At 39.9% G+C, this 24079-nt stretch overlaps 1 protein-coding gene across 1 annotated transcript in view; it reads left to right on the forward strand.

The window, feature by feature from the left end:
- The window catches only part of arhgap25 (Rho GTPase activating protein 25), a 28791-nt gene extending 12184 nt beyond the window's left edge, over positions 1-16607 (forward strand). The window contains exons 3-11 of the mRNA XM_041786609.1: positions 2900-2987; positions 3343-3456; positions 5042-5246; positions 7575-7707; positions 7817-7890; positions 9035-9156; positions 9517-9671; positions 11870-12414; positions 14535-16607. Of these exons, the coding sequence (XP_041642543.1) occupies positions 2900-2987; positions 3343-3456; positions 5042-5246; positions 7575-7707; positions 7817-7890; positions 9035-9156; positions 9517-9671; positions 11870-12414; positions 14535-14736 (1638 nt within the window). The 3' untranslated portion in view covers positions 14737-16607. The remainder of the gene's footprint in view (positions 1-2899; positions 2988-3342; positions 3457-5041; positions 5247-7574; positions 7708-7816; positions 7891-9034; positions 9157-9516; positions 9672-11869; positions 12415-14534) is intronic.
- The last annotated feature ends 7472 nt before the right edge of the window (positions 16608-24079 follow it).

A 24079-nucleotide genomic window follows, 5' to 3' on the forward strand; every position in this document is an offset into this window, starting at 1 on the left:
TGGACTTTGTTGAAACACGCCCACAAGGAAGCATATATGGCACGCTTGCATGTGATGACAAACCTGCTCCACAATCCCTAATTTAACTAATCTCTCTTTAAAGCACTTCTCCATGCTCATATGAAACAAGATAACACAGGAGATGTGTCACACACTGGTGTTAGAAATCACAGCTTATTTAGGGTTTATTGCCGGCTGTAGTTGGTGATGCTGTGCAAACTTGTTTGATCAATGTCTCCCTACAGCCACACAGTGTGAGGCTTTGTCAAAGCTCCACAATAAAGTAAAACTTTGTAAATAAGTTTGAAGGCACAACTTTAAGGCTCTCCTTATTATGTTGGAGGCCAGTCTCCACAGATACACACCAGCATGCAGGGACGCTGAGCCATTATGCAGTTATTGTTTTGTAAAAAATGTTCCTTCAACAAAGCATCATATCAAGAAATGTCTGCAGAAGCATGGAACCATTCAGAATGACTGAAAATGCTGTGGTCTATATGTCAGGCATGTAGATGTACTGCTGCCACCCAAATGCACATGAAAAAGAGAAGGAGATTGTGGAGCAAAACACCCAAAACTTTTCTCTTATCCAAAACTTTCTCCTGGCTGCCCTTCCGGTTGCACTCAGTAGTGGTTCTAAGAACATGCTGTTCTCCATGATCATTTGTTGCTAATATTGGTAGTAGAGGTGAAGAATATGCAAACACAATAATGTAATCTGCCATTATTGTCAGGAAAGATGTGCTTGGTTGTGCACAAGGAGACGGAACAGTTGGCGTACAGATTTGTCCACTCTGGGACCATTTTCAGGTTCCCAAAACGCCAGTACCATGTGGATGAAATGCTGATACAATAAAATACTTTTGCAAATAGTCCCACAAATCCCACATTTTCCTTGATTCATTGTTGCTGTCTAATAACAAAAAAAAAACAAAAAAACAAACAAACAAAAAAAAAAAACAAAACAAAACAAAAAAAAACCCTCCACAAACAACGTATATTTTAGGTACTCTGCCTTAAACTCTACATGGCAGCACTTGCGTCCAATTGGACCTGAAGCACTTGATGGCACTTACTGATGTTGTTTCTTCTTGTCTAGATCATTGCTTGTGTTGTTCTTGCTCTCAAATGTACGTCGCTTTGGAGAAAAGCGTCTGCTAAATGACATTGTAACATTGTGACATTGTAAATACTCCTAAACTAGTCCCTGTGTGGACAGAAAAGTGTCCCACACAGGGCTCTAGTTTAAGTATAGGACCAATTACTGAGATCAACATTTATTCAAAAAATATAAGTACACATAAGAGTTACTTAACACAGTAATTAGAGTGAATATAATCAGTTACCTTCCATGCCTGCCATGATTAGCAAATGTTAATGTTGACTAGGAAGTGTCTGAGCACTAACCTCAGCATCGAATATATAGTAGCTAACGGGTTTTCAAACATGCTTTTAACATAAAATATGGTCCGATCTCTCTCCGGATTTAAGTATTGTATTGTCTTTGCAAACATTTTTTTTTTTTTTGTCAGGAAAAGATAAAATACGCACATTTTAAGATTACCTACATTAATATGACAAATTACCTGGAATAGTAACATGATGACATCTGAGCTTCCCAAACTGAGTATGATATCACATTCTGGTGTCTGGTTCAGCCCACTGGGTCCTGGGCACCCAGTATGAGGTGGGCTGGATCAGGCCCAGGAAAGCGCACAGGGTGCCTGTAAAAGCACAACTGACCCTTCCCCTCCTCACTCTCTGAGCATGTCAGCATCAGACACACGGCCTTGCCAACAATACCCGAAGATGCACCAAAGGAGTCCAGCTGATGTCTCTGACCATCAGTCAACATCCAGACCTTACAGCAGTATACTAAGACTGGAAGGACCAAGTACTGAACCCATCACCAACAACATGGATAAAGGATCTCTTCAGTCATCACTTATCCTTTCATTTGGGCACTTTAATTACTTTTAGCTGATTATGCAATGCTAAATCATTACTTAATGGTTTCCCAATCATTCGTTACTTATCTTTTAACTCTTACAGTAAACTGGAGCCAGTCAGTTCCTCATTCATTCCCCGCTTAGATAGCAGTGAGTTACTCCTTTGTTATCTAGGAACCACGCATATTTTTGTATACTAAAGTTTAAAGTGTGACCCTTCAAAGTGGTGAAAAACTTTCTAGCAGTTGAAATCCAAAACTCAGTCATGTTTCTCAGTCTTGCCACCTCTATTATCCTCAACATATAGAGTGTTTGAGACCAGTTTCTAGTTTGACTTACATAAAGACTTTAATAGTTAAAATTATTAAGGTGACTGCAAGAGATAAGAAACGAAATCGACTGTGCTATGACCATCCTTGCATGAAGGGTCATATTTGCAAACCATATCAACATTTTAAATTTCTAAATTTGGTTAACTTCATGCTACCATGTTGTGTACACATCCTCTTCATTTTTGCCCTTCTGTCCCGATCACTTCCTTATGAGATGTGGTAATGAAACAGTGAGGGAGGGATGAAGTCATTAATAAATGTATGAAATACAGCTAATGGAAATAAACAGTGGGCCAGAGGGCAAAGACTGACAGACAGAGGAAGTAAACCATGCACAGATGAGCCTGAAAATACACTGTAGTGTATTTGCTGTAATATAACTGGCAGTGGGGAACATCTTGCATCTTTTTGTATTTTACATCTACTGGTTTGAAAACAGCTTACAAAGCATGAACAAGTCATAGACACACTGTGTTGTAACCTAAATGGTTAACAGTTAATGTGAACATAAGCTGGTTGTATTATGAAGATAAAGTCATTAGTGATTGGTTCTGACATGATGGACTTTCAGTTTGAATGCCATGCTGTAATAAATATTTCTGTTATTTTTTTCTCCAGGGAGTTATCCAGCTGCGGTTCAGTAAAGTGAATGAACTCCCTCTGAACTCAGATGAACCTGGGAAGTACCTCTTCGAGATCATACCACGTAAGCATGTGATGGACATTTGAAACTGGTTTAACTGATTTTTTCCAGCCCCTCAGGCCAGAGTTAGTTTTAGATACAGCTACACTTGTCTTAAGAAGGTCAGCTTAGGTCATCTTTGTTTTTCCCCTTCTTCAAAATAAGTCCCTTTGTCATTTCCTGTAGGCTGCCTTTCTAAATTTGAGTGTTCCTCTCTGACACTGAATGTATGACTGAACGTTTGCCTAAAGGTCATGACAACTTAGAGAAACTCGGACTTTGATTTGATATTTTCTGTCAACCTTGTCTTTCCTATTGTGTTTCACTCTGGAGGAAGATGAAGAAGTATTAATACCCAATAACACTCATCCTTTCACAGGTGCAACTGGAGACCGAGAGCGATGCCCTTATGTGTTTATGGCAAACTCTCAGAGCGACATGGAGGAGTGGGTCCGCATCCTGCGCAGGGTCATAGGAGTCCCAACAAGCGGAGGTTTAGTAAAACCTTATATTTTAATGAAATTTATGGTCATTTTTGATAATCCAACTACAGCATTTATCAGACCTTTTAGGATATTAAACAAAGGTGGGTCAGTGGGGAAATACACTCTTCATAGATATTTGTAGAGGAGTGTATGGCTTTCACAAGACAAAATAAAAAATCTCTTAAGAGGGATCTGGCTGCAGACCTTTCATCTCTGATGGCTCTCACAGACTGAGACACTGTGTATCTCAGACAGGAAGTGCCATTATTTGCTGGCACAATTTATTTACAGTTTTAGATTTTTTAAATGCAACTTTATTCATAAACAAAGTCTGGCACTTACATTCATAAAATAACGACATTGCAAACATTACAGACCAAGAAACATTTCATAAATGACAGAGAGGGGGCGCAGGTGGCCGAGTGGTTAAGGCGCGCCCCATGTACGCAGAAGACCTGGATTCGAATCCAGCCCCCCCTGTACCTGTCTCTGACTCTATCCACTATCCTCCTCTATCTAATAAAGGCACAAAAATGCCCAAAATAAACTTAAAAAAAAAAAATTAAAAAAATGACAGAGAAAAAAAGATCAGAGGTCTAATTAAATTATGCATAGACCCTTTTGAGAAGTAGCTGTATGACTGGTGACTGGCTTTAGCTTAGTTAACTTGAACTATGCTAAACCTTTAGCTTAGCAAAGGTCGCTACTCAAGTACCTATGTAGCTCACATAGCTGCTTTGTGAGCTTAGCTTTAGCTATGTGGCAAAGTTAGCCTGTAAGCTCCATTACCTTTTTTTAAATTAGCTTTAGCAATGTTAGCTTAGGCAAATTTAGCTGCTTTCTGAGCTAAGCTTTAGCTGTGTTAGCCAAGTAGCTACTGTGTTATCTATGTAGCTATGCTGGCTACAAAACTATGTAAGCTACTTAGCTTAGGCGCGTTAGCCACGTAGCTTCTACGTAAGCTACATAGCCATGTTAGCTTCATAGCTATATTAGCTATTTAACTAATCTGTGTTAGCCAAGTTGCTACTCTGTTTGCTACATAGCTATGTTGGCTACATAGCCATGTCAGCTACTTGAGTAAACTGCGTTAGCCAAGTAGCTACTATGTTAGCTACATATCTATGCTGGCTTCATAGCTATGTTAGCTACTTAACTAAACTGCGTTAGCCAAGTAGCTCCTTTTCTCTTTGTAAAGCACTTTGTGACCTTGCTGTTCTTGAAAGGTGCAATATAAATAAACTTATTACTTTGTTAGCCATGAAGCTTTGTTGACTACATAGCTATTTAGCTATCTAGCTTAGAAAAGCTGTCTATGGGAGCTTTCCCAGATGAATGTGAAATACATCCATGCAACAGAGATATGAAACAGTCTATCTGGCATGTCAGGTTAACAGGGGATATGCTGTTTATTAATTTGTCGAACAAAACAATACTTTATTGTAAGCACACAGAAGAAATTGTTATTCCAACTTTTAAGTGAAAACTTTGCCTCCTAATATGAAAGTGGATACAAGAATGTGATTAAATTTAGATGTTAAAGTTTGAACTTAATGTTTTACTATGTTTTGTTACCTGTCTGCCTCCCTGCAGTGTTTGGAAAGGCTCTCATGGACACAATCACATACGAGCAGCGGTTTGGGCCCCACATGGTGCCGATCCTGGTGCAGAAGTGTGTAGAGTTCATCAAAGAGCACGGTCTCGATGAGGAGGGTATTTTTCGCCTGCCGGGTCAGGACAATGCTGTCAAACAGTTCAGAGATGCCTTTGACGCAGGAGAGAGGCCCTCCTTTCCCAGGTAATTAACACATCTGACAGACCAGAGCCACATGAACTATAACACATCGGTTTCAGTTTTGTCTATTGCATTAATAGTTTATTATCACATTTTTGCTTGAACTGATTCCAAAACTGATTTGATTCTACACAAGGAAGTTTCAGAGGTAGCTGTTTTGAGCATATGAGTGAGATCAGCAGAGGAAAACTGCTAAAGATCTCTTCAAAGGTTGTGATTTGATAAAAACAGTCACTGCTATAAAAGGAGAAACAAACCAAATTAATCAGCACCATCAGCTATTTTTTTTTTTTACTGAGAAAGCAAGGAGAAATGAGAGAGATGCAGAGTGGCTGACGAAGGTGATACCACATCCTGTTCAGGCAGACAGGAGGAAGCCTGTATTACTCAACATCTCAGGCTCATCTGACTGAGTACTGAAGATTAAAACTTCTATTTCACCTAAAACACCTTTCACTTCAGGTCAGTGTGAGCAGAGTCAACAGCAGTCATCAGAGAGGGGACTCAAAGAGGCTTCAAGTGTAATTCAAGAATTACTTAAGGTTCTGTTTTCCCACAAATCCAGTCTTGTTGAAATTTAAACAACAAAACCGAATCCAAGTCCCGAGCCAAATTTATTTTTAAAACAGCCCAGAGACCAAAGACTTCCTAGAAGAGCTAATCCAGAAAGACTCTGTCCAAACAAAACTTGTTTAGACATTTCACAATGTTTTTTATGAAAACAGTGAAATTTAAACAGACCTTGTCAAGATAAAAACAACATCTTATTTAGATTAATGGGTGAAATGAAGTGAACATATGGTCTTAGATTTCATCCCGTCCAATGTTTTCATATTAAGCAAACTGAATGTCTGTAATGTTGGTAGATGGGCTCTGTTACTCAACAACATGCAAACAAATCATGCAACCTAATCTTACTTTATGCATCAATAAATATACCAACAGCTCTCTGCATGAACAGAGTGTTAAGGTATATAGAGTGCCTATGAAAAGTATTCACCTACTTTGATGTTTTACCCTTTCAATGATTCTGTAAGTCAGTCAGTCATGGTCAATATAACTTGAATTTTTTGATTTAAAAAAACACTAAAAACCCTCTTTAATGTCAAAGTGAAAATGATTTCTGCAAATAATGTCTATAAAATACAAATTGAGACTGCGTGTCTCAAGTAATTGCAGTATAAAGACACCTGTGTCTGGAAGGTCCAGTCACTGGTTAATTAGAATTCCTGTCTACCATTACACCACGACAACAAAATAAAGAAAAGGTAATTGAAAAGTTTAAGTCAGGTGATTTACATGTGTAAAACTGCCTGGATCAGGCTGCCCTCACAAACTGAGTGACTGTGCAAGACGGAGACTAGTGAGAGAGGCCACTAAGACACCTAAACTACTCTGAAGGAGTTTCAAGCTTCAGCAGCTGAGATGGGAGAGACTCTTATGTCAACTGTTGCCCTGGTTCTTCACCAGTCAAAGCTTTATGGGAGAGTGACAAAGAACACACTACTGTTGAAGAAAACTCAGATTCAGTCTTGGCTAGAGTTCACCAAAATACACGTGGGAGACTCCATGATCAAGTGGGTGAAGGTTATTTGATTTGATAAGATGTAGTGTTTCTTATCCATCAGACAAGACACCAAACACTGCACATCACCACAAACACACCATACCCACTGTGAAGCACAGTGGTGGCAACATCATGCTGTGGGGATGCTTCTCATCAGCTGGCCCCAAAAGGCTTGTAAAGGTAGAGGTCAACAAGCTAAGTAAGTCTGCGAGAGAACTACAGCTTGGGAAAGATTTTTTTTTTCCAACAACACAATGGCCTGAAGCATACAGCGAAAACTACACAAAAATGGTTTAAAGCCAACAAGGTGAATGTTCTGAAGTGGCCAAATCAAAGCTCAGACCTCAATCCCATAGAGACTTTGTAGCTGGACTTGCAAAGGCCTATTTATGTCAGATCCCTGTGCAACCTGACGGAGCTTGAGCTTGAGCAGTTTTGCAAAGAAGAATGGAGTAAAATTGCAGTGTCAAAATATGCAAGTGTGGTTGAGACCTATCCACACAGACTCAGAGCTGTGATTGCAGCCAAAGGTGGGTCTACTAAATACTGACTTGAAAGGGTGAATAACTATGCAGCCATTTATTTCACATGACATATTTTTTATTAATTGATAGTACTTTAATGTTAAAGATTTTTTTTGGAAAAAAAGCAAAACTATATTGACTTTGATTGATTTATAAAAAACAATGAAAGGGTAAACATCCAAAGGGGTGAAAACTTTCAATAGGCACTGTATGTTCATTTTGTATGTTCATTTTCTGCAGTGACACAGACGTCCACACTGTGGCGTCACTTCTCAAACTCTACCTGCGTGAGCTGCCTGAGCCGGTGGTGCCCTGGACTCAGTACCAGGACTTTTTGGACTGCACCATGCTGCTGGATTCCACCAACACAGAGGTTCATATTTAAAATTAGACTAAATTATAACTGTGGAGTGAAATTACACTGGGAAAGATACATTTTGAGGTCTTTGTCCTATTATTCTCCTGCTTCTGTGTCCTCACAGGGTTGGGAGAAGTTGGAGAAACAAATTGCTCTCCTGCCAAAGATAAACTACAACCTTCTCAGTTATGTCTGCAGGTGAGTAGGACAAAGCATTATGGGAAATTTAAGAGAAGAAACACATCAGAGCACACATAGGATATCAATAACTCATGTTTATCAACTTGTTTTATCAACTGTTTCACTTTTTGCCGTTGCCTTATCCCCTTTTAAATACATAATAATCAGAGGTAGAAAGTAACTGATAACATTAACTCAAATTATTGTAATTGAGCAGTTTTTTGTGTTCTTGTACTCTTTTGAGTATTTTTAAAAATTAGTAATTTTACTTTTACTTTAGTATATTTTGAGGGAAGTATTGTACTGCACTACATCTGAAAAAGCATCAAATACTGAGTTAAAAATTAAAACTGGAAGCACTAAAACAAGGAGGACTAAGTCTTGTGTCAACGGCATGATACTGGTCAGTATCCATCCATCCATCCATCCATCCATGCATCTTCTTCTGCTTTTTCGGGTCGGGACATGGCAGTAGCAGCAGGCAAAGTAACACTTTCCAGTTCCTCCGGAGGGATTCCAAGGTGCTCCCAGGCCAGATGAGAAATTTAATCCCTCCAGTGAGTTCTGGGTCTGCCTGGGGGCCCCTCCCAGTAGGACGTGCCTGAAAGACCTCCCAAGGACGGTGCCCAGGAGGCTTCCTGATCAGATGCCGAACCACCACAACTGGCTCCTTTCGAGGTGAAGGAGCAGTGGTTCTACTTCAAGATCCTTTTGGATGTCTGAGCTCCTCACCTTAGCTCTAAGGCTGAGCCCAGACACCCTCCTGAGGAATCTCATTTTGACTGTTTGTATCCTCGATCTCATTCTTTCAGTCATTACCCAGAGTTCATGACCATAGGTCAGGGTTGGGATATCGACCGGTAAATTGAAAGCTTTGCCTTTCAGCTCAGCTCCCTCTTCACGATAGCAGTAAGGTACAGCGCCTGCAAAACAGCTGACGCTACACCAATCCGCCAGTCAATCTCGCGGTCCATTCTACCCTCACTCATGAACAAAACCCTGAGATACTTGAACTCCTTCACTTGGGGGTCATATAAGAAGCAATCCAGCAGATCTTTCAAAGTTATTCATTGTCATTTTGGTTAAAGATGAATTATTCTGCTCCTCAGCACACATACTAATCTGTCTTTGACTCGTTGATGATCATGTGGTCTGTTTGCAGGTTTTTGTTTGAGGTGCAGCTCCACTCCAGTGTAAATAAGATGAATGTGGAGAATTTGGCCACAGTGATGGGGATCAACCTGCTGAAGCCTCAGATAGAAGACCCCATTACAGTGATGAAAGGTTAGAAAGCATCAGATATGAAGATAAAACCCCTTTCTCTGTCCTGACTGTAAAAACAGTCTGTCTGCAAATGTATCTTTCTACTAATTTTATTAAGCAATGACAGATGTAGCAATACTGCAACATGCCAACATCCTTCTCTTTTTAGACAATGTTCAGAGTAAAATGATGATACATTCTAATTTAGAAATGTTTTGTGATACAAGCTATCAGGACGTCTGTTCGGCTGAACTAAACATAACACTGAACAAGCTTGAGTCTTCAGAAGACTGCAGAAAGTAAAGCATAATTTGCATAAAAACCTGAAGGCTGGGCATGCTGATCATGACCTCTCACATCTTTGTTTGTTATTCTTCACAGCGACTCCCCAGATTCAGAAGCTGATGACAGTGATGATCAGACAACATGAGGCTTTGTTTCCTCTCTCCAAAGACGTGCTCCCCGCCTCTCCCTCCACTAAGGCTGAGAGCCAGAAGAACGCTCCTCGAAGCTTTGTGGGCTGGGAGTCTGCAGAGGTACGAGCAGATCTCCACACACTGAGGCCCTTTTACATTTTCAAACAGCTGTGTATATGTTTCACAAAAGCAGGAGGAGGCCCAGGCCAAATGGGAAAAATCCACAAAACAAATGATCAGAATAGCATGGAAACATGCCATGTCTCCAGAAAACAGTATATTCTATCAGCTGTTCAGTTTTATGAACTAAAACCCAACATTAGAGAAGTGAGAGCATTTCCAATTCAAGACAGATGAGGTGTAAATGAAACCAGTCAGGTTATGTTATTTCACCTTAGTTGGATTTGCAGACAGATGTGAACATCCCCAATAACAATCAGATGAGAAAGCACAGTGGACTGGGTCGCTGCATCAAAAGAGCTTTAAATAATAATGAAACCAAAGCATCTCAGCAAAGTCAGCTTCACAAATCCATCTTTGGTCACCATACTTCCATACGTCCAAACTATGAGAAATGTATAGTTGTGTAATGATAAAGAGGAATTTGACTTTCTGCTACTGTACATTTTGGGCTTTTGTACTTGAATAGTTTTTAGTATTTATATGGTCCTTTATGGTTTTCTGCAGTGATAAAGTTTTTGGGAGAAAAGTTTATATCTATCTGGAAGTAGCCTCATTGGCACAGCATGTTTAACTCCAGGAGTGAACGAATTTTTTGTTTTTATATGAGGGGACCTGATGAGCAGTATCAGACCTGAGACCGATATCTGATTGGATCTGGTCCATCTCTAGATGGGGCCACTTTGAGATAGCTCACCTTTAGTGTAGTAAAGTTAAAACTAATCCATTTTAGGTTATGAATAGTAAAACACTGCCTACATCACATGATGATACCGTTGTGATTTCATCATCTGCTATTTTTGTCACATGATGGCATGAAAACAAAGCTACATTTTGCAAAACCATCACTTAGTGTGGAGAGTGTGATGGTTAAGCTTTCTTTCAGTTTTATTTTAATGTCAGGAAATAAGGTTATTTGATTTCTTGATGAAATCAATGTCTGTGTTTTGGACCACTACCAGTGGTGCCAGTGCCCTGGCTAACAGCTCCTACAATTTTGAGCTAAAAAATGGGACAAACTTTTATTAGGTTCCATTTTACCAACAACTTTTTTCCACTTATTACTCATTTTAAGGCTTTTTGCCCTTTTTGCCCCTTTATACCCTTTTTTTTTTTTGCCAATTTTATCCCATTTGTGTCACTTTTCACCCCTTTATTCCTCTTTTAACATGTTTTCAGCTTTTTGCTCATTTTTGCCACTTTTTTTTAGAATTTTTATACATTACTGAGATTTTTTGCCCATTTTTTTCACTTTTATCTTGTTTTTGCTGCTTTTTGCCCATTTTTTTTACCTTTTTTTTTACAATTTCTATACACGTCTGAGACTTTTTGCCCATTTTTGCCACTTTCTGCCATTTAGTTTTTTTTACACTTTCCATTTTTTTAAGCTTTTTGCCATTTTTTCTTCTTCTTGTACATTTTTGCCACTCTTATCCCATTCATGTTGCTTTTCAACCTTTTTTCAACCAAAACTAATTTTTGCAGCTTTTACCCTCATCTTGCCACTATTTTTTTAATACGTTTTACCCATTTAGTTTGTTCCCCCGTTTTTGTCACTATTATCCCATCTGTGAGACTTTCTGCCACTTTTTTACCACTTTCAATCCAATTTTGCTGCTTTTTTTCCTCTTTTTTGTCCTTTTAACCCATTTTTGCCACTTTTTGCCTGTTTTTTGGTCTGTTTTCTTCTTTTTTAGTTTCTTGCATCCTGATGTTTGTGCACGTCATGGCTTTGTTATGAAATCTGGCATTATTTTAATCATTTAATTCAGTGTGCTCATACACATTGTTAACATTACCAAAAAAATGTAATGCTGTTTTAAGAAAGAGCGTTTTATAATTTGAAAACGTCTATTTTGTGCCACAGCATAAATAAATAAAATTACTTCTTTTTTGCTTTGATAAGAGTGATTATTCAGGTTAGAAATAAAATATGGATGTCAAAGCTTACCTTTGAATTGGACCATGATTTTGATGATCTCCATGGGCCCCCAATTTGTCTGGGCCCTTGGAGGCTCTCCCTTTTATCCCGCCTTCTGAGTGGCCTTGATTCTGAGGGAATTTTACAAATGTAACGTGTGCTTTATCCACCTGATTTGGAATCAGTCTTCATTTATGTGTTTTATGTTTTTCTTTAGATGGGTGATGCATCTCTCTCTGAGTCTCCAGAAGAAGAGGAGGACAATGACAGTCCAGGTCCAGATAAAGGAAGCTTCAGCCCCCAAAATACACTTCAGGAGCCCTCCTCACCCTCCACAGATGACTGGCCTGGAAATCCCCGCAAACGCACTCAGACCCTCCCCACCTTCAACTGTCCCCTCTCCGGGATGGCAGCTAAAGCCGAGGCCCTCAACAGGTGGAGTCGTATCCAGGAGAGCGCAGAGGAGAAGAGCGGGACATTATCAGAGGACATTTTTAAGATCTTAGACCTCCGCGGCTCAGGTTCATTCTTTGGGAAGTCTCAGTTTAGCAACAAGGGGGGAGAGGACAGACTAACAACCAGAAGAGGAAGTGATAACACTGTTTCTTCTACTGCTGGATCCACAAAACCTGATGGTGACTCCCAGCCCAGTCCTGTGCTGACTCATCAGAAGAGTGCAGGAAACCTGAGACAGAGTGGTTCAGTTCAGAGGGTTAACAGCGTGTCTGAGCCGAAGAACGACGGAAAGCAGCTTTTAGACAGGTGAGGAAAACCCAGTAGACACAGAAAGCACCAACAACATACTAGGGCCGGAAATATGGAGCAAAAAACAGTTTTTAAACTTAGTGGCAATAGAGGATAAAAATCTCCATATCTCTGTTAAGAAAGACAAAATGTTGTTCCCTGCCAGCATGGCCCCATATGGGTAATATATGCTGCAATATGGGTCCCGTGTGGGCTTGTCCGTGGGTTCCATGGTGGTCCTACCTGTGACTGTTCATGTGAACTGCAATTGTGGATCAGCCCATATGAGACCCATACAGGCCAAATCTAGAGAACCCTGTGATTCCGCATGTGGACCTCAAGTAGGATCTATAACTGCAAACGTTCATAATTCTGATCAAGTCTTTTAGTCCCTTTCTCTCCTATGTCAGAAGTTTTCTTGAACTTATTTACATACATGTTGGCTTGGAGAGTTATTTCTGCTTTGTTTCAGTCCTGCATACTTCAAATCAGGGCCTATTAATGTGGCCTATAGTTCAAGTGTAGTTTTGTTGTTCACTGTGAGATTTAAGTGAGGTTGAATTTGTGGCATGTGATGCTACAGCGACAAATTTACATTAGTTTTGATTTACTGCATTATTGATTTTAATGAATAGAGGAGTTGAAGCAAAGTTTTATTTGAACAGATGCTCTTGTGACGAGCAGCCTCATAACAAGGAAGAAAGGGGGTATAAAGAGAGCAGCTTTCCTGCTTGAACCATGTTAAGCTCAGACAGCTTATATTGTAATCATAAATGTAATGTGGGATGTCAGGCTTCAATCAGTGTATCAAAGGAGGCATTTAGCAGTGGACTTCTGCCTCTCAGTTTATCTGTAGAGTCTGTATCAGAAACCACTTGAGCTACTTCAGCTGAAACAGGAGGACAGTACTAATTTATCTCCTTTTCTTGCAATGAGTAAAGCTAAGTTTCCCATGATAATGAAGTAATTTTTTCGAGATCTCTGCCAAATTTGCAAAAACTGACACATAATGATGGGAAAAGAGGTTAAAAAACTATGTCCCTTCTATTCTTCATATCATGTATTTTGGTCCATCATGCTCCAAACTGCAACATATTAAATTAACTAAGCATGCATTGTTGAAATTTTTGGGGAAATTTGGTCACGATGTGTCGTGAGAGAGACTGGTGGGTCCTGAGGCTAGACCAGTTGAGAACCGCTGATCTGGAGACATTTCTGTGAATTCTGTCAAAATTATCAATACTCTTAAATACAATATTTTTAAAATAATCAGATCTCCATCATTTTAATGATCAGCGGTATAAAAAAGTACAGAAACAAAATTATCTTCAGTCAGATTTTTTCTCCAGAAGAGAGCAACTGCTTGCAATACTCTTGGTCCTCACAAATTCCACTTTTTTCACTTTTACAAATGTTGCCAATGTATTACTCACAGTGAAGACAGGGCACAGAAGTTTTCCTGATTGGGAAATAAAATTTAAAAACTGTCAAATAGTTTAGGTAGACCTTGATGCTGTCATGTCAAACAGGTATCGATAGGATCTGATATATAAACATTTCACCGCTGGTTGTTTTACTGCTAAAAATCTTTTGACTGAGCCTAGGCCTAGCATTGAATTTTTAAAATCAGCTTCAACATAAACTTTATCAATAAACATGATATTGTCTTGCTCTAGATCTGGTTTAAAATATATTAATATATCTTAACTCCACATATTGCCCAGCCCTACAGTGATCCAACATAAGCCCCACATGAATAGCTTACTCACTTACATTTTTGTGACAATATTGTATTCAAAATTAAATATTACAACAAAAACACTTTAAAAACCTGTTATGTTAGATGAACACTTGCAATCTTAGGAGGTGTGGGTTGACAAACTGAAGCAGAACTTTGGACAGGAACAAAAATAATGACACCTAAATACAGGGAACCATTTCAAGCAAGTTAACTCATTGAAAACAGATGAAGTAATGTCCCTGCTCTGGCTTGGATTTGACTTTTGGACTGTATGTTATGGACTAGGTCTTGACATCTGGACTGGATACATCTGTTTGCACAATAACCAACACTAGGGGACATTTCATCCTGAAGTTTTTGCTGTAATGTTAACCCTCTGTTGGTCTGTCTCCTCTAGTCTGCAGCAGGAGAACAAGGAGCTGAAGGCCTCGGTAGCAGAGCTCCAGTCCGCTCTGGAGGCAGAGCGCCGTCGTGTGGCCGCTCTGGAGATCTGCCTGAGAAATGCTGAGCGCACCCGGGACGAGGCCCAGAAACGCAACCAGGAACTACAAAGAGACATTCAGCAGTTCCTCTCCAAAAAGCTACAAGCTCCCACCTAACAGTCATCCTCATTTAAACCTGGATTTATGATGTTTTAGACTTAACAGAGCTCAGGAACCACAAACTGGTATGGGAAAAGTGTCCCTGTTGGGGTGATGGATTGAGCTTTGTTTGATTGTTAAGATAAATTATTGGCTTAAGTGTTTTACCTGAAAGAAAGTGTTAAAAGACTGAAATAGGATTTATAATGAGCATGTAAATCAAAGACTTAAAACTGTTTATTCCTCCCTAATGAAGGATTCACTTCACAGTAAATGAACTGTGTTATTCTAGTGTAGCTGGAGGAAATGGCACACCATGTCTAAAAGATAAAAATAGAACTATTCACATTTATATGGGCATTTCATAACTTTGCAATGCAACAGCTGCTTCGACTAATGTCTCTGATCAGAGATGAGCTGCAGGGTCAGATAAAACATCACTGTAACATGTTCCTATCTGCTGTCCAGTGAACCCACCAACACTTCATGCCCCTTCAATCACAGAATCAGCAATAAAAAACAGTGACAAAAAGGCCAGTCTCGTCTTTAATATCCAAGAATCATCAAGTCAAGAACACCTTTGAATGTTCAATCTGTCATTTTAAATGAATCTAAGAACTGTTATGTCAGGTCAGGTCAGGTATGGAAGTGTGTGCCAGTCTGACACTTTGTCCTGTACTCCTCTTGCCTCCTGATGGCCATCCTCCAGGCCCTTGCCCCATCTCTCCAGGTATCCTCCCAGCTTCCTCCTCAATAACCCATGTTGTTGCTCCTGACGTCTAGTCCAGCCCACTGGGTCCTGGGCACCCAGTATGTGGTGAGCTGGATCAGGCCCAGGAGAGCACCAGGTGCCTGTAAAAGCTGGTCCTCCCCATCCACGCTCTCCTGAGCACATCATCATTAGACACATGGTCTAACAACGACACCCAAAGATGCGCTGCAGAGAAGTTGTCACAAAGGAGTCCATTGGGCACCGCTGGCCATCAGTCAACATCCAGGCCTCACAAGGGTATAGCAAGACTGGGAGGACCAAGGACTGAAAGACTCTGAATTTCATCTGCATGTTCAGATACTGGGAGTGCAACACTGTCTTGCTCAGTGAACCCATCACCACATCCACAAGTCCAAGTCTGCGGCTGATCTCAGCCTCACAGTCAGCAGAAGCATGGATTACGCTGCACCACTTGTGAATGCTACTCAGTAATATGTCACATTATAAAAACACACTAGCAGGCTGTCTTTGCACAGTGTCAGCAGTGTGGTCCGGAGGTCGCCTGAAGTCCCAGATGATAGTAACTCATCTCTTCCCTCAACACCCTCAGTGCAGGAGCAGCAGGGGCCAGTCCACTGCTGCAGAATGCTGCTGGGAGATTCTCTCTGCCAAGGTTGATAACATTAGCAGAGCTAACGTTAGCTGTTCCACTGACAGCTGATGAATTACTCTCAATAGCTGAGCTGTTCTTCTTGCAATTTGTTCCCTGATCTAAGCAGCTGGTAACCAAAGTGAAGAAATGATCTATATTCAATCTATACCGTATGTATGATGTCCCAGTCTTGTTATTTTCTGTTTGATGGCCCTTTTTAGCTGCCATCCTAATTTTTCTTGTTTGGGACTTTCTAAATGCAAAGGTTGCTGAACAACAAGTTAATTGACATTACCTTTGACTTGTCTTGCGCAAGCTGACCAATGAGGAGGGGTATGTCAGCTCACAATGGCACTGTGAGAAAAGCTGCGGTGGCATGAGCCAAGAGGCTGAAGAAAAGCAAGGTCTAACCTGATTCTTTTGGTTGGATACCAATTACCTTGGGCCCCCTATGGATCCCTGGTCCAGTTGCTTTTATGGTTAATCCAGCCTTGGTCAGCTGGACTGAATAATGATGATGGATGACTGAGGATAAAACATGTTTAGTATTTTAGAAATGGTCTATTGACTGAAGTTTCATTGCAGTAAATTAATAAAAAGCATAAGTCAGTAGTGTCTTTGTGGTATCATTAAAGAAACCTGTTCCACATATCCACCCTTTAAACGGACACACTAAACACATCAATGTATTAGCATCATTAATGAATGTATAAAAAACTTTTGTGAAAAACAGTCTGTAGAGGTCTGGGAAGTGAGGAGACCAGTATCTGGAGTTTTGGGACAGGAATGTTGTCCCATTCTTGTCTGATGTAGGATTCTAGCTGCTCAACAGTCCTGGGTCATCTTTGGTGGATGTTTCATTTTATAATGCCCCAAATGTCTTCTGCTGGTGAAAGGTCTGGACTGTAGGCAGACCTTTTCAGCACTGTTCTTCTGAGAAGCCATGCTGTTGTAATGGATGCAGTATGTTTAGTATTGTCTTACTGAAATATGCATGGCCTTCCCTGAAAGAAATGTCTAGATGAGAGCATATGTTACCTTGAAACCTCTGCATACTTTCAGCATTGATAGTACATATTTCAGATGTGTAAGCTGCCTACACTATAGGCACTAATGTAACCCCATACCATCAGAGATGCGGGCTTTTGACCTGGGCACTAGTAACAAGCTGGATGGTCCCTCTCAGTTTTAGTCTGCAGGACATGGTTTCTGGGGTTTCCAAAATGAATTTCAAATTTTGAGACATGGGACCGCAGAGCAGTTTTCCGTTTCATCAGTTCATCTTAAATTAGCTTTGTTCCTTGTGCATGCAGTGATTTCCAGTATGAAATCCTATCTGTTTTTAATGCAGGGCTGCCTTAGGGCCCGTAGATCATCCAGTATTGACCTTCAGCCTTGTCCTTTGCACACAGAGATTTCTTCAGATTCTCTGAATCTTTTGATGATATTATGTGCTGTAGATGATGGGATATTCAATTTCTTTCTTGTTGTGCATTAAGGATCATTTTTCTGAAATTGTTCCACAATTTTTAGATAGTTTTTTGCAGAAAATTTGAACCTCCACCCATCTTTTACTTCTTAGAGACTTTGCTTTTCCAAAATTCTCCTTTTATATTCAGTCATGATATTGACCTATTGCCAATTAACCTAATTAGTTGCAAAATGCTCCTCCAGCTGTTTTTCATTAGTGCTACTTACTTCTCCAACCTTTTGCTGCTCCGTCCCTAATATGTCAGTGTAAGCATCTGATTTGTTGTTTATGTTTTATTGTGGATTGAATATGGGTTGATGACATTTTCAAATCATTTGCACTCTGGTTTTACTTACATTTTACATACTGCCCCAACTTTTTTGCATGTGGAGTTATAGTTGCGGTAACAGGAACTGTAGTGTTACTATGGGCATCGATATGTTTAAATCTCCACAATGATCATGACAGTGAGCTTGTGTTTAACCACAGACGGTGTACTTTAACCACCCTGATGTCACCCTTTGGTTTGCTGACTACTTCTTTTCAGCTCTCTGGTGTGGTATTTAGTTGCTGATGGTGGTTTATGCTGGCCAAAATGTTTTTTTTTTTGGTCAGAGAGGGGCACTGTGAGGTGAGGGTGGATTGCCAAACTGAACACTGAAGCAGCCTTTTTACATGGTTAACTCATTAGTTAGTGAAAGAACAAGTTACCAGGAATGATGACGTGTAGGGACTCATGACTGGAGGATTTTTAGCCAAAGAATCAACAGCCACAGGGTAATAGAATTTACCAGAATCCCAACTTTCTGTGGAGAAAAGTAAACAAAGACCAAAACTCCGGGTTGCTACAAATAAGAGGGCTGCACTGGGAGAGGGATACCACAGGAACCGACTGAGATCACAGGGGAAGGCATGGTTTTAACATTTCAGGGGACTGGAGCGAGGGGGACATGGTCCCAAAAACCTTATTTCATTAAAATCGAATGTGAACAAACTTTTCATTCACGAATGTGAGAGTTTATGCAACAACTATGGAAAATAACTTCATCACTACAAAGGACACATACTTGGCCCATCCTCAGGAGACGATACACCTGGCTGTTCTCCCTGATCAAAGTCAGCTCTCTTTAAAGATGAAGCACTGCATCCTGGACAGATTGAACAAGAAAATTCAGGAGATGTGTCACTTTGGTTTAGGGAAATTTACTGAGACATGAGGGTTTAAATGTTGCTGTTATTAGTCAATTATAGTCACCAGTGCTGCATATATATATATATATATATATATATATAATCCATTTCTTTCTTTCTGGATTTTTGTACTGTCTTAAACCATGTTTGGATACCGGTCTGCTTTTATTTTGAAAGAAAATAAGGAAACAGGTAAATTGAAGATAATCTTGAAGAGAACAGAATTCTCCAGCGCCACTTGCAGGTTAGAGAACAACTTTATTAGACTGACTTGTTTTGGCATGTGGCCTCCATCAGGGTGACCCTGAATCCTGAACTCCTCCACTTCAGGTAGGATCTCATTCCCAACCTGGAAAGGGCATTCCACCCTTTTCCGACTGAGGACCATGGCCTCAGATTTGGAGGGATAAAAAAACAGCCTTTCTAAAATTTCCCACGGTACAGATTCTTCATGAACAAGACATACCACTTCTAAATAAAGCAAATAGATAATGGGAACTGCTGTGCCCACAAAACTCACGAAAAAGCAGCTTAAATGATAAGTATCAGGACAAAATACATTTTCTGTGCACATAGTCTAAGGCTACGTTCACACTGCACTTAACAGTGACCTGAATCTGATTTTTTTGCACACGTGACTTGTATGTGACTGGACAGTGTAAAACCTGCAAGTCACACTGAATCTGACCTTTTGGAATCAGATTCAGGTCACTTTCTTGTGTAGTTCTAAATCAGATATGTATCTGATCTCTTGGAAGTTGAATGTGGTGTGAACAGGCAAACAAATAAATCAGATCTGAGAAAAGACCAGAATTGAGCATTAAGGCTGTAGCCTAAGTATGAATTTCAGCCTTAATTGGGGGGGGGTTACAACCTTAAGTCCATAATACTGACCACATGGAGGGGACAGATTGTGTATTTAGTTTTGTGCGTCTGTGTGTGAAAGGACAGCGCCTTTATCAAGCCTTCCTACGTCCACCAGGAAGATGTGATAGTCTGCTGCAGCAGCAGTTTAACAGAAGGCCAGATAACAGACAGTCTGTTAACCATCAGGCTGGCAGATGAGTGGCAGAGGCAGGAAAAGCTCATTCCTTCCCATCTCAGTGACGCACTGCAATCAGGAGTGTATCTGCAGGTCACACAAAGAAGCTCAGGAATGAAGGACGGTTGTGTGGAGTGAGGGTTCAGGTGACGACTGGAACAGTTAGTGAGTCTGTTCAGGAGCCAGTGTAAGTCACTGTGAGCACTGTGGGAAATGATCCCACCAGCTTCTTCATGACAGCTCTGGCTGTGGCGGTTTCTGCAAGGGAAGCCAAGGCTGTGCCAATTTTTTTAGAATCATGTTGTCATTTAAATAATACATCATGTTTGTAGTTGGTATCTCACATGTGGCCCTTGAGCAGCCAGTTGCTCACCCCTCAGACCTGCTCACAGATTTGGCTGTGCCCCTGACAAACCCAGTGAATGGGTCCTCCCCAGGTGTGATTTATTAATGAAATCAATGTGTGTGTGTGTTGGATCAGTAGCATTGGTGCTAATGTCCTGGCTAACAGTTACTTAACTTGGGAGCTGAAAAGTGTCAAACTTTTGTAGGGTTCTAAAATTCAAATTATTAAATTGTGCCACTTTTTACCCCTTTTAACCGCTTTCCCCCACCCATTCTTGCCACTATTATTTGCCACTTTTGATCAATTTTATACCATTTTCCCACTTTTTCCACCCATTATTGCAGATGTAAACATATTTCTGCCTCTTTTAACCCATTTTTGCCACTTTCTAATCCAATTTCACCACCTTTTCCACCAATATCTGCCACTTTTAAACCCTTTCCACCACTTTTCTGCCTAATATTGCCTCTGTTGATTTTTGCAACTATTAACCCCTTTTCAACAGTCTTTGCTCATTTTTGCCAACTTTAACCACATTTCACTTTTTATCATGCCCATTTTTACCACTTCAAACCCTTGTTCACCATGTTTGTCCTGCTGTTTTTATTCCCACTTTCAACCCATTTTGCTCCTTTTGTCTATTTCTTTGCTATTTTCTTTTCTTTACCCATGCTTGCCACTTCAAAGCCATTTCCACTTCAATCAAAATTCCATTTCACCACCTTTTCCACCTATTTTTTGCTACTTTTAACACGTTTTAATTCAGTTTTAAGAAAATGGGTTTTCAGTTTTAAGAAGGCTACTTACTACGGCATAAATAAATAAGACACTTTTTTGCTTTGATAAGTGTAGTCATGACAAACTGTGACTAGTCTGAACTTTGTCTGGGCAATTGTAGCCCAGGTAGTCAGGGCAGTCATTTAAAAAAACAAAAAACAAAAACAAAAACAACAAACAAACAAAAAATCCCAAACAAACAAACAAACAAACAAACAAACAAACAAATGTACTTTCTTTTAAACAATAAAAAATGCTTTCAAATTCTTTTTACAAAAAAGCTACCATATATATTTTCTTATGAAAAAGAACCGTTTTTAATGCTAAAAGTCATCATAGAATTATCATGAATATTTGTATTTTTTAATAAAAACAGTTTTTAAAAGAAGATGAAAGCATTGTAACATTTTTAGGATATATACCTTAACTCCTGCAGTCACCTGCAGCGCCCCCTACTGGCATGACTTTAGAAAACAAACTCCTGTGCTTATGAATAGTATGAGCAGATGCTGAAAGGGGGACTTGAAAAAGAGACTTTAAATAACATAAATCTATTAATGAAAGCTAAAGATGAACACAGACAGTGCTGTGGTTTCATGAAGAGAAGAACGGGTGGAATTCGTCGCCTTCGAGGAGCAGTTTTCCTTTAATGAGCAGCCTGCATGTTGATGTCCTGGTGAGTTAGCTACTTGCTAAAATAGCATTTCAGCACTGCTAATTTGTTAGCATTTCAATGACTGTAGCTTAGATGTTTGATAAGACATGTTTAGCAGTTGGTGGCTGTAATTACACATCTCAATTTCCAAAAAAGTTGGGGCACTGTTTAAAATGTAGATAGAAACAGAAAGCAATGATTTGCAAATATCAATCAACCCATATGTTATTCACAGTTTAAAAAAACATATCAGATGTTGAAACTGAGACATTTTACCATCACATGAAAAAATTAGCTTATTTTGAATTTGAAGGCAGCAAAATATCTAAAATATAGGGACAGGGCAAAAAGTCTGGAATAGTATGTGGTATTAATAACAACAGCTGGAGGAGCTTTATACTATAAATATAAGTGTGTTAACTGACAATAGGTCAGTAACATGACTTGATATAAAATGAGCATTTTAGAGAGGCAGAGTCTCTTTAAGAAGTACAGGTGGGCAGAGATTCACCAGTATGCAAAAAATGTGTCTTAAAATTGTGGAACAATTTCAGAAAAATGTTCCTCAGCATAAAATTGGGAGGATTTTGAATATCCCACCATCTACAGTGCATTATTTCATCAGCAGGTTCAGACTATCTGCAGAAAGGGACAAGGCTGAAGGTCAATATTGAATTTTTATGACCTTCAAGCCCTCAGGGGCCACTGCATTGTTTCCTAATGGAAATCTCTGCATGGGTTCAGGAACACTTCCAGAAATCATTGCTCGTCAACACAGTTGGCTGTGCTGTCCACAGATGTAAGTTAAAGCTGGATCAGGCGAGGAGGAAGCCATATGCACATAAAGCACTTTGGTCAGCTCATGCTGTTTTTAAATGTGCTATATAAATAAATTTGACTTGACTTGATATGTGAACACGAGCCAGAAATGCGGTGGCCTTCTCTGGACCAAAGCTCATTTGAAATGGACTGAGGCAAAATGGAAAACTGTTCTGTGGTCAGACCTCTTAAAGTATGGGGTTGCATTAGTGCCTGTGGCGTAGGCAGCTCACACATCTGAAAGGCACTATCAATGCTGAAAAGTAAGGATGTTTTAGAGCAACATATGCTCACATCCAGACGCCTCTTTTAGGTAAGGCCTTGTATATTTCAGCAAGACAGTGCCAAACCACATACTGTGTGGCTTCTCAGTAGAAGAGTCTGGGTGCTGAACTGGTCTACCTGCAGTTTAGACCTTTCGCCAATAGAAAATATTGGGTGCATGATAAAGGAAATCAATCTAGAAGAGAAGGCCCAGGACTGCTGAGCAGCTAAAATCCTACATCAGACAAGAATGGGACAGCATTCATCCCCAAAAACTTCAGGAACTGGTCTCCTTACTTCCCAGATGTTTACAGACTGTTGTTAAAAGAGGAGATATCACACAATGGTAAACAAGGCTCTGTCCATACTTATTTTTTTTACATGTGTTGCTGTCATCAAATTTCAAATGAGCTAATATTTATGATGGTAAAATGTCTCAGTTTCAACATCTGATATGTTTTTGTCCTATTATGGATAAAATATGGTTTTATAAGCTTTGCAAATCATTGCATTCTGGGTTTTCTTTAAATATAATGTACATAGCGCCCCAACTTTTTTGTAATGTGGTTTGCATTTACTGTTGTTTCTCAGTTGGATCTCTCAAAAGTTTTCCCCATGCCACTGTAAGTTTGTAGCTTGGTAGGTGGATTTACCATGTCTAATATGTACAAAAAATCTTTACCTTTCAGTCTGCCTTGTTGCACTCTGTTATCAGGAGAAAGCCTTTATAAAACTGGATTACTGATCTCGTCAGTTTTGAGGAGGTGCTCGTTAATATGAACAGTCTGGCTGATGCCTTGTGAAAAGATAAACCGTTTCAGTGATTAGAAGTAAAAGTACACAGAGCACTTCAGCAAGCACAACAGGGTGGTATTTGTTTGTTGAGTGGACTTGAATAATTATTTTGTACTCTAGTTTCCTCTTAAGCTACTCAAATATTTCTGAAGATTCGGCTCAGTATGTTTTGTCCTTGATCATTAAGGCCTCACACCTCATTGCATTTCAATTTCAGTTAGACAGCTGTAGTCTGATAGATATATCCTGTTATATTCAACAAGATCACTCAGTGTATATGTCAAAAGAAATGGTCAATGGAGCTTGGACAGCAGCCTGCAGAACTCCACCATTTACAAGGCAAATAAACAAATGAAGAGTATCTACCCTAGAGCACCCACCCAAACAAAATAGCACTTCCACAAGGAAGAGGCTAAAGGACAGTGTTTACAAAATCCTCATTAAGGAAGTTGTGAGATAAAACACGCTCATGTGCATCACACAACGTTGAAGGCACGCACACAAACACACACACAAGCAAAGAGACCATAAGCATTGAGCAATGCAGAGCCCACCATATCATAGATAAGGGCTGGACAGCAGAGAGCAGAGCACAGAGGGAGACTGACCAACCAAAGGACACAACAGAGATGACTCG

The sequence above is a fragment of the Cheilinus undulatus genome, linkage group 5, assembly GCF_018320785.1.
Source record: "Cheilinus undulatus linkage group 5, ASM1832078v1, whole genome shotgun sequence".
NCBI classification, from domain to species: Eukaryota; Metazoa; Chordata; class Actinopteri; order Labriformes; family Labridae; genus Cheilinus; species Cheilinus undulatus.